The sequence below is a fragment of the Zosterops lateralis genome (assembly GCF_965231275.1).
Source record: "Zosterops lateralis genome assembly, contig: SUPER_6_unloc_1, whole genome shotgun sequence".
NCBI lineage: Eukaryota > Metazoa > Chordata > Aves > Passeriformes > Zosteropidae > Zosterops > Zosterops lateralis.
Genome location: NW_028154616.1, coordinates 229,968 through 241,302, shown reverse-complemented (window position 1 = coordinate 241,302; position 11,335 = coordinate 229,968). Strand labels below are relative to the sequence as shown.

The window sequence follows — 11,335 nt, the reverse complement described above, 5'->3', positions numbered from 1 at the left end:
TCTGTCTAGACATTTTCCTTTTGAGCTTTTCACACAACACAATTGAGCCTAACTGTGCCTCAGAACATAATTTATGACAAGCTGTTGCTGGAAAAGGGCACAGCCACAGCTGATGTGTATTTCATACTAGTGAAGATATGTACTTCCACAGAAACATCTAACAAAAAACAAAAGCTTACTTATCATCCATCATCACTATTGAAATTTTATCCCTGTCACAATTTTCTCTATAAATCCTTTAATGAAAAGGGTTAGGAAAGACATTAATCATTAATGCTGGAAAACACCTCCACAATTATCAGGTCCAATCTTTGACCAAATATCACCATGACAAATAAATCACAATACTAAGTGCCATGTTTAGTCATTTCTTAAAGACTTCCAAGGATGATGACTCCACCACTTCCTAGGGCAGCCCATTCCAATGCTTTCAATGAAAAAATTCTTCCTGATGTCCAATCTGAACCTTACTGTGTGCAGCCCAAGGTTATGTCTCCTTGTCTTGTCACTAGTTACCTGGTAGAAGATGCTGACTCCCACCTTGCTACAATCTCTTCAGGAAGTTGTGGAGAGTGATAAGGCTCCTTTGAGCCTCCTCATCTAACTAAACAACCACAGCTCCTTCAGCCACTTGTCCTATGAATTAATCTCTCTAGATACATCATCAGCTTCATTGCCCTTCTCTGGACATGCTTCAGCACCTCAGTATCTGCTTGGAACAAGGGGCCCAGAACTGGACACAGGTCTCAATGTGTGACCACATCAGTGCCAAGTACAGATGGACAATCACTTCCCTGGTCCTGTTGGCCACATTATTTCTGACACAGGACAGGATGTCATTGGCTTTTTTGTCCACCTAGGCAGACACTGGGCAGCTGGCTCATAATCAGCTGGTGTTGACCAGGACTCCCCTGTGGCCCTTTTCCACAGAGCAGTTTTCCACTCTGCCCTCAGCTTCCAGCATTGCAGTGGATTGTTGTGATTCAGGGACAAGAGTTGGCACTTAGCCATACTGAACACTCCACTGACCTTGGCCCATTGATCCAGCCGGTCTATATCCACCTCCCTTCCAACAGATCAACAATTCCACCCAACTTAGTATTGTCTGCAAACTCACTGAGGATGCCCTAGATCCCCTTGTTCAGATCACTGATAAAGACATTTAATAGAACTGGCCCAAGTACTGAACCCTACTGAACTACACTGCTGACAACTGCCAACTGGATAAACAACACTCACTGCCACCCTCTGGGCATGGCCATCCAGTCAGCTTTAATCCAGCTAGGAGTGCAGATGCTGCTGCCATCTCCAGGAGAATGCCATGGGTCACAGTTTCAAAGGCTTTACTGCACTCATGAGGTTTGCCTTGTTTCCAAATATCCATTGAAGGATGCTCAATCAGCCTGCTGTGGGAGCCTGAGTTCAACATTCAGGCAAGCCTTAGCACTCAGTTGTGAATACTCTTAACACCTCCCTCTTTGTAGAGACAAACTTAAGAGAACGTCTCACTAGGATAGTAAATAAAACAGAATTCTTATTTTCCTTTTTTTATTCATCAAAATTCAGATCTTACACATTAGGCACAAATTTAGAGTAAAAATTCATAAGAAATGAGGTGTGTATCAGGTATCTGGACTTTGTGCCATTTCTGAAATGGAAATATCTTTCGTCTGAATCAAGATGCAGAATTTGGTTAAGAATAATTAATACATTTTGACAAATACTTTATATATATAAAAAATCTAGTTGCTCATGCAGTCTCTCTAAGGGCGCATGCATAGAGGAAAGTTTTCATAGATTAGATCTGCAATGATCTAAAGCATTTTTGCACAAATTGAGGTTCTAAAGCTTTGTCAAATTTCACAAATCCAGCCTGCATGCACAGTCAAGTCATACTAGTAATTTGTTTGAAAAGACAATATTTAGAATATGAAAAGCTCATTCACCATTCAAAAAATACATTATTCCTGAGGAGAGCGTGTGCCTTATTCTTTAGGAAAATAACGTGCAGTCAATGAAAACAGCATAACAGCAAAGTCTAGCAAAAAGGTTTCTCAGCTTAAGCAAATGGCTAGACAGTGGCAAGACCTTTACACATTGCTAATATCCTCCAAAGGTAAAGGACACACAGAGTGTTTATCCAAACTTCTTGTGCTTTTCCAGTGCATAAAATGCACCATGTCAGATCCATATACTTGTCTTTCATATTCTCCTATATTCCAGTGTTGAAAAAAATTAATTAAATATATATGTAAATCTCAAATACAAAAATATTTTTAATGTGGTTTTTCAAGTCCAATTGGAATTTGCCTAGGTATGTATTGACATGTGCCGATATCGATAGCAGAAACAAGAAAGTATAAAATAGTATTTCTGATTTTTGCTTGATTGTACCCTGTATCTTTATAACTTGGGCCAGCCAAGACATTTTGTTTTTAGAGAAAATATTAAAAAGAGCTCATCTGTGACCTTCTGAAGCATTGAAACATTATCACTAGGTGGCACAGAAGCCACAACTGTGACACAGGGTTAATGCTGTTAAATGGTACTTGACAATCCACAGGAGATGCAGAATGAAAGACAATAAAACAATTCAAATGTTGTGATTTTATCAGCACTGAGGACAGTGCAGTAATTTTTTTTTTTCTGATAATGACTCCTGAGGAACTTAATGCACAACCCAGAATATGAAGTAACAAAACAGCCTTTCCAAAATATGGCAAACTGAGTTCAATCAACCCTTTATCACAGAATGAATGGGTAATGTATCTGATTGGACCAGATCTTCAAATTTATTTCCTCTTCTCATGCAGTACTATAGATACTCCTACAAGTGCCTTGTCTGGTAACAGACCTGAAATTAACCAAGAAATTTCATAAATGTGGTGAAACAACTGAAGAAATTAAAAGTCTGATGTTAGGGTCTCTGGATGTAACAGATCCTATTTAGTGACTTTGATGGGCTCTTGACTCTTGAAATTAATTTCAGTGAAATAAAATAAAATTATTGTGCTAAAAAATGCAAGTGAATACTGGAATCACACTTTTTAATTCAACAGGATGATGTAAAAAAGCAAAATCTCAGGTCTTTTCACATCCGTCAGTGGTGATTTTGCTGCAGCTTTATCCCTAAAAATGCCAAAATTTATAGACTTTGTAGTTACTGTGCTTTGCTGACTCTTTGTTCTTTAGATTTTTCTCATCTAATATAGAGAAGCAGTATTTAAAATTGTACAAGAGAAACAGAACAGTAACTCTGTTTATTCATTTCCTTCCCTGCAAGGTATCCCTTCAAATTTGTTTAAACATTAAGTACCTTTAGTGCATTATGAAGTGTTTGTAAGAGATAATTTCATCACCAAAATGTGACTATTAACCACAAGCCACACTGCAGTATGCTGTTTGCACATAAAAACTGAAATTTGATTCTTCAATGAACATCTACTTTTTAGTGATTTTATCAAAAAAAAGAAATCCTCCCAAAGTGTAAGAAGGAATACTACTAATAATACTGATACTAATACTAAGAGTAACCATCGTGTGTGTATGCATTTATATATAACCTGTATACATATTTGCCTGCATCCAGCTCCAATTTTATGACATATTTAGGCCAATAAAAGAAGTGTACATTACTGCAACATTTACCATTACAATAAAAAGAACATTATTAAAAATTTCTCTTCTTCTCCTTCCCTGAACAAGCAAGCCACAATGTTACACTGTATGTCTCATATATATCTGCAGAAGCTTGCATACTATAAAGATATAATTGCATTTTGAAGAGAAAGTAATTTGCACTGCATGGGAGCATTTCAAGTTAGCATTATGTGAAGTCATGGAATCATTGTTCAGACAGATCAAGAGGAACAGTAACACAGTTAGCAAGAAAATGACAGGTCTTTCATCCTGGAAGCATGTGGAGGTGGCCTTTCCACACACAAAAGTGGAAAGACAACTCAACAGCTGTGTAATTTTCAAACAGAAAATTACGTTCTCCTTGTGCTGCTGGGTTTTTTTTCTGAATTTTGACTTTTTGGTTTTCAACTAGATGGATAAATTAATGACACTGATGTGCAAATCTTAAACTGCATAGTATATATTTAGCAGCCACAGACCCCCTTTTTAGGGTAGGACCACATCCACAATCTCAACAAGAGACTAGGACATACCTGACAAAACAGTAAGCCTGAAAGTTCAAGTCATGGCCACAAAGGCAACAACTGCTCTTTTCTTTAGAGGCATTACAGATGGAGCTGAGCAATCAGAAGCTATAGTAGTCACTATCACATAAGTTAGTTTTAGCCATGCCCTGACTCTATAGATTCGCAGGTAATTTTCTGTTTTTATCATGCTGATAGTATCTTCATCAACAGCATGAAAATCCATTGCCTTTTTTAAAAACAGTGTCCAGACTTTTAATTTGTTTGCACATTTCTGAATGCCAATAGTCATTGGAGCTCATCACAGACCATTTACAGGTAAGGCTTTTCAATGTCATAATTGGAAACATCTATTTTTCAGTGCCCACCAAAGTATGCAACTGTACTATTGTCTAGCAAGAACATATATACATCCCCACCAAATCTCACACTGAGTGCCAGACGGACTTCATTTTGTAATTTCACTCTCCAATTTCTAACAGTGTTTTTGTTGTAACATGGTAGTGACTAAGGCCATTCATGGTGATACTGTTTTCCATTCTTTTTCCTTTCTCTTTGCAAATGTTCCAGTTCAGCCTCATACATCATTTCCTGGACTAAGTATTTCTCTCTTCTCATTCTGTCGCACAAGTCTTTGGGTACATCTGGAATTAGGTAGGCAATGAAAGACTTTATTCCAAAAACAAGGTGCTGAAAAGAAAAACAAAAATAATTGCTTAACATATCAATAAGTATTTCTTTGTAAGACTATATTTTAGAGCCTAAAAGTCTGTGGCAAAATTGGAGTTGAGATTCAATTAGTGACTGAAAGGCAACTCCTTTGGTTTTTTTAATAAAACACTCATATGGGAGTAAATGGATGATCTAAAAGAAATGTGCAAATGCTGAAGTTTTCTAAGACGTAAAACAAAGGGTATAGTTAGTGATTTAAATGAAGATGTGACTACAGGATATGCTAGTTTGATCAACAAATGCAAATGCTACTTACAAGCCATCTTTGTTCAGGGCTTATAATGGAAATGGGTAATCAGATTCCTGGGTAGTATGCAATATGTCCTTCAAATTTAGTATATATGTTTCTACTTTTATATTAGGCTAGAGTCATGTCTCATTTTCCTGACACAGATTCTATCTTGTGATAACTATGCCTAATATACACAAAACTTGCATTTCTTTTTTTCAATAAAATAGGAAACATTGGGCAGGGAACCAACATGATGCACAAGATGACTGTTAAGGAAATAAGACTTTAGAGGAGTGCTAAAGTAAGTGCATGCTCTGCCAATTCTGTTTGAAGCAGCTAATAGGCCAGTTTGGGGAAGATTTTCCTCTCACTTGACTGTAATGAACAAACAATTGATTAAAATGACAATTTATTTATAGGACTACTGTAAAGAATCAACTCAGACTTCTAAGAGGTAGATAGGAATTGTTCCCTTCCACAACTAACCTCAAATACTATTATGAAAGCCAGCCGTGCTGCCAGGACATGCCAAAACTGCAATGTGAATTCATATGGAGTTGAACTCCATGGTGGGGCTCTGTAGTCTCTATACCTGCAAAGCAAAGAGAAACCCAGTAAGTTATCCTGTGCTCAAAAACCTCGACATGGTCAAGTGGTCTCTAGTTCATCCCAGACCCGGCTAAAAGGAGGGAAATTGAAGAAAAAGCAGACTTCAAGAGGACTTAAACAGAAAAGGAGAGCAACTGTCCAGAATACAAGCTATTAAATAAAGCTGTTTATGAGATGGTACATTTCGCTTCCAAGAATCCAGAGCAAACAGATACTTTTATTATTACAAAGCTGGAGTGTTAAGTGTGTTGATTCTAAATTAGTTGTCTTTGCTTATAAGCATTTGAGATTCTCCAGACAAAGTTTGCATATATGAAATATGATTCTAATTTAAACTAACGCTCACTGAAAAACTAAGTCTGAAAACAGGAGTGCACTCATGTCATATTTTATTTTTATGCTGTATTTCTTTTATTCATCTTGTATAACTGTTTGCAATCTCAATCTGGATTAGCGAAGTAACAAAAATTTTAATTGTCTATTTTAATTAATCGATTTCACAATGCTTAACAAAATTGAAATGAGGATTTTTACCCTTCTTGGCAGCTGGTAAAACTTCTAAATTAAATAACTCAGAGACACGAAAGATAATGGCTTTCAAGAATCTTGCAAAAACTTCACACACAGATTTCCAGTATGTTAGTAGTGCATCCTACCTTTGTATCTGAGGCTTTCATGTTGAACAAACATGAACTCCAGTACTTTTACAGGCAAAAAAGAAAGACCATCAATTTAAGCACTTTTAATTTACTGTCTGCATTAATGTCCATACCTGTATTACAATAAGTGAAAACATCGAAACATACCGACAATATCCTGAGTATCCCATCCCAAGTTCACTCAAATCAAATACTGATAAACTGCTGTTGACATATCCTTTTAAGCATCTGAAAGAAAAAGCCACATGGGCAGCACTTTCTTAATAAAGAGGTTATATGTGTATATATATATTTATATACAATAATCATCCTGTATGTAAACATATTCTGCTATCAGATATTGTGAGCTTAATAATTTATTTGCTGATCAGGACAAAATCAATTCTAAAATTTCATGCAGAGAAGAAAAATTTATTGGCAAAAAAAGGCTAACATCAGTTTCAGAATAGCAGTGTTTAGAAGTCTCTTTTCAACACTTCTTATGATTTTGCTTCTTCTCTACTGGAAGATATAAACCAAAAAAATTGTTGCTACAGTGTTTTTAACTGTTTCCTTAAATTACTGGACTTTGAAATATAGATAGAAAGACAGAGAGCAAAATAATTTAACACCCTTGCAGAATTGGCCACCAAAAATGCAGCAAAGACAAAACCCCCAAGGTTTTACGAGTTTTCACCAACAGTAAAATGAACAGTGCATATATACCAAGCAATTACATTAAAGGCAAAAATTTATTGCTATTAATTACAGAAATCATACAAGTATATTGATTTATGACTGTAGGAGTGTATTTTTGCTGTTGTTTGAAAACCACAGATGTGTAAGACATCCTATCTTCTTTGAAATCTGTCTTGTAACTTAACTAAAGCACATTTGAAAGTCAAAGAAGATCTAAGAAGTGATGCATGAGGAATTCTTTCATAATCTGGATCTTCAGGTTTGCTGTAATACCTCAAATCACTACTGGCAAAAGAAGAAATAGATTTACATAATTCTCCCTTAAATGGGTAGTGTGCATTAACTGATACTGTCTCTTTTCATCCTATCCCACATCATTATTTTTGCCCTTAAACTCTCTTTTCCTGTGACAGCTCAGGAAGATTAAATCTGGTTTTGGGAGCATATACGTGTATTTGGGAATGTACTGGGAGAAAACAGTATAGATCTCCTGCAGACAAGACAAGAAGAAAAGCCTATGGAGAAAAGATCTGAAAACTGATACAATGTACAAAACTTTTTGTTTGCATTTAGAAGGGAAGACATGATTTTTTTTTTTCCACTCATATAACTAGCTACTTAGCAAAATCTTTGGAATGGCTGACTTATTTGCACTTCAGATCTGTGAAGGTTTGCACAGATGTAAAAGAAATGTATCTATGCTATCACAGAAATACAGTGGTAAATTGTGCTTCTACTGAAAAATACATGTATATTTAAAGAATATCCTAATTACTTCTCTTGTCTGTACCCTTGATCTGTACAGGGACCATATTTGTATGCATAGACAAAACGTGGAATGTAATCAGAAGTAATGGCGATAACGAAGGCATTGGTGATCACCGCCAGAACTCCAATTCCTTCCAGAATTCCATACCAAATACCTAGAAACAAGAGAAATGTCAACAAAGTAGTCAGATTTTTATAGTCTTATTAAGTCATAATAAAGTCATTATTAGTTATACAGTTTTCCTTTCTTATTGAGAATGAATTATGAGAGAGAAAAACTAGTCAAGATTAAGCCATGTCCCCACATTCCAGCCACCACCCATGCCACCCAAATGAAATAGGGCACACCCTGCTGAGAAGATACAGCTAAGCAACAAAGGCATAATCATAATTTTTTGTTATAAAGGCCAAATAGGAGATTCTGGAAAGAGATTTCTTATTTAATTAAATTTTAAATTAAAAGTTAATTCAGTCCTTTTATTTAATTTCTAAATTAAATTAATTTTAGACCTAGAGTTCCACAAATCAGAGGCCTGTTTTCAATATTCAAACTATTATGATTGCTTATTATAAATGGAAAACAAACTTGAGGAATCTTCTTAGCAACCAACTATCCTTTTGTTGCCTAAAAAGAAAGTTGTCATTGAAATCTGTTGGTTACATTGCTGTCATCTTGATTTTTTTAGCCTTCTGACGTTTACATTCTTGTACTGGAGTTCTCATGCATTGTAACATAAACAAAGTGGATTGTTTTCACATTCCTCTCTGTGATGGACTTCTAGTTTGGCCAGTGGGGCCAGAGAGGTGTCATTCTCATCCCCCAATCCCTGATCAAACTCCAAAAACTGTATCAGTCAAAATCCAAATAAACTTCCCTCTTTTTTTACCCTGACATTGACTGTGTGAGTGTCCTTCTTTTCACGTATGTCTGGTGACATATTACCACCTTGACACCTTAAAAACTTCAGGGGTTAAGCTATGTCCAAGTGGAAAATACAAAGAGATGATACCTGACAGTGACAGCCATTAGCTTCTCTCACCTATATCTGTTGCTCTTGCAGGCATAGGTCTTCGCCACTGAGTGACAAATTTGTATGCATCTAACCTGATTTCTATTATATTGTTAAGCAGAGCCAGGAGAGGTGCCAGTGGGAAGGCAGCAACAAAGATGGTGGTAAAGCCAAACTGTAAAACTAGACAGACATTTCTATGGTTAGAAATTGGAAATTCAAAAGATCTAACATGCAACATAGTTCTACTTTCTGACGAAAACCAACACCTCCCAAATTTGCTCACCCATCTCTAAATATTCATCCATTAAACCATGGAGATTCATAGGTTGCAGATTCCAATCTTTTTCCCACTGAGGTAAAGAAATTTTAGTCTCCATTGATTGCCCTCTTCTCTTCATTTTGCGTCGTGACCACCAATTCTGTAATAAACTTTATTAGATAAAGAGAGTATTAATGGCTGTATCTGCTCAGAGGTTTAAAATATGTTCTGGTACTGTTTTGAAATAAGTGGGCATATTTTGAACAGCACCTGGATGATTACTTAGGTATTTTATGGAATATTTTACAATATCATCTAAGATACAATGCAAAGAACTTATAAAAGATCTCAAAATTCTGCATTACAATTTTAATCATGTCTTTAATGTAGTATGTTCAGTATTGTACAAATAAGCTTTTCAGAATATGGAACATGCTTGCATAGACTTTTTTCCTTTGGTAGGATTTTCCTGATTGACTAAATAAAAAGAAGAAGAAGAAAAAAAAAAATCAAGCATTGCCAGAGTACTAAAAAAAGTACTAAAAAGTATTTACTAAAAAGTAAATAATGCTTTATCTTCAATCATGTAAAAGACAAACCAAGTCAGTGGAACTCAGTAAGAATGCCATACTAAAATACACTGAATAGTAGAATACATATATTTTTGAACAAACCTAAAGATCTAGATGCTCTACAGAATGTTTATTTTCTTAAAGCTGGAAAAAGCATTTTAAAAGGTGTTGCTGAATGCTGAAGGAGGAAATCTTTATGACTATTCTTTATAAAGCTGTGCAGAGATCTTTTCACAAAGTGGTTATAAATATTAAGGAGATAGTAGGCTCATTAATTAAACTGTTATTTAAATGAAAAATATTATCCAGTACTGAGACATGGACCAACTAAAGACTACTATTTGTTTCTAGATATTATGGAAAAGTCATTTTATTAAAAGACTGGTCTTTTTTTCTCAATCTAATTTACTGTTAGGCTCTTGATCTCTCTTCTTACCTAAAATCAAACTGTTGCCTATGTTGCAAGCATTGGTTTTGTCAAAACAAAACATTTCTTTCTGTAACAGAATATAAGCATGTTCTAAAATAAATTTTAGACAAAGTTAACATTGTGCTTGGCTGAGAAGACAGAAAGCCTGGCAGTTCAAGTAGGATTCTCAAATTTTTTGAGAATTTTCAAAAACCTCATTCCACAACATACAGTACACAGTCTCTCAATTGCAGAACAATTGCATGTTGTGAGCAAAATCCTTTCTAACATATTTTCAAGGCTGAGACTTCAATTAGATCTATATTTGACATCCAACATTTTACTGGGAATATATTCTTACAGTATCAAGAGAAGTGAGACTCTTAGCTCATAAGTCATTTCAGAGGCTGAGCATCTCTGTATTATGGAAAATGAAATCACAATAAACAATTTAGATGTTTAACATACTCTGAGAAGTTTTATCTCAGAGCAGAAGTTAATGCTTTCGTTGGGAATAAAGTGACAATATGTGAGGTGCAACGAGTGAAAACATTCTCCAAATATATAACCATTTCTCCCTATCACTGAATCATGTTAACATGTATTCACTATTTTTAAAATTAACTTTAACACCTGAACTTACGGATAGCCTAGCTCCATGAAGTTGTTCCACATCTGTTTTAAAACCATAATAACTCCCATTTGTAAGCACAGATCTATCAAGCAGCCACTAGGATGACACTGAAACGAAGTGGAAAAGATCAATAGCTAAAATCAGAGAATTTCTTTATTTTTATTTGTTCAGAGTGTAAATAAAAAATATTAAGTATGTGTGTTGAGAAAAACTAATCTCCATCTGCAGAAATATTAAAAGAAATGTTAATAAAATAAACAGACTTCAGCTGAACAACTTTAAGACATACTGTTAGATATAAGATCATATTGTCTAATTTAAAGGTATGTGTGCTAGATACATGGTAAGTTATATAGACCATTTCACTTAGACCAGTAAGTACTTACTCATTTTAAAAAATGGAGCAATATTTCATTTGCAATAATCTAAGTCTAAAGAGAGATTTACTAGCAGAATTTCTGGTACCAGTGTGTTAACTATGTACAAGTATATATAGATGTACTGCCATATTAAAATAACTAATTACAGAACCATGTTTTCAATTAATGGACTACAAAGTTATGATATTTTACTCTGTGGCTACCAAGTTTCAATAGAAGAGGTCTGT

At 35.1% G+C, this 11,335-nt stretch overlaps 1 protein-coding gene across 2 annotated transcripts in view; it reads right to left on the bottom strand.

Moving 5' to 3' along the window:
* Window positions 1–3,735: 3,735 nt before the first annotated feature.
* The window catches only part of ANO3 (anoctamin 3), a 195,587-nt gene continuing 187,987 nt past the window's right edge, over window positions 3,736–11,335 (bottom strand). For both annotated transcript variants that reach the window (XM_083885374.1, XM_083885375.1), the window contains exons 21-27: window positions 10,738–10,835; window positions 9,138–9,283; window positions 8,882–9,034; window positions 7,849–7,996; window positions 6,543–6,623; window positions 5,614–5,719; window positions 3,736–4,853 (exon numbers count right to left, since the gene is read on the bottom strand). In XM_083885374.1, the coding sequence (XP_083741500.1) occupies window positions 4,671–4,853; window positions 5,614–5,719; window positions 6,543–6,623; window positions 7,849–7,996; window positions 8,882–9,034; window positions 9,138–9,283; window positions 10,738–10,835 (915 nt within the window). In that variant the 3' untranslated portion in view covers window positions 3,736–4,670. The remainder of the gene's footprint in view (window positions 4,854–5,613; window positions 5,720–6,542; window positions 6,624–7,848; window positions 7,997–8,881; window positions 9,035–9,137; window positions 9,284–10,737; window positions 10,836–11,335) is intronic.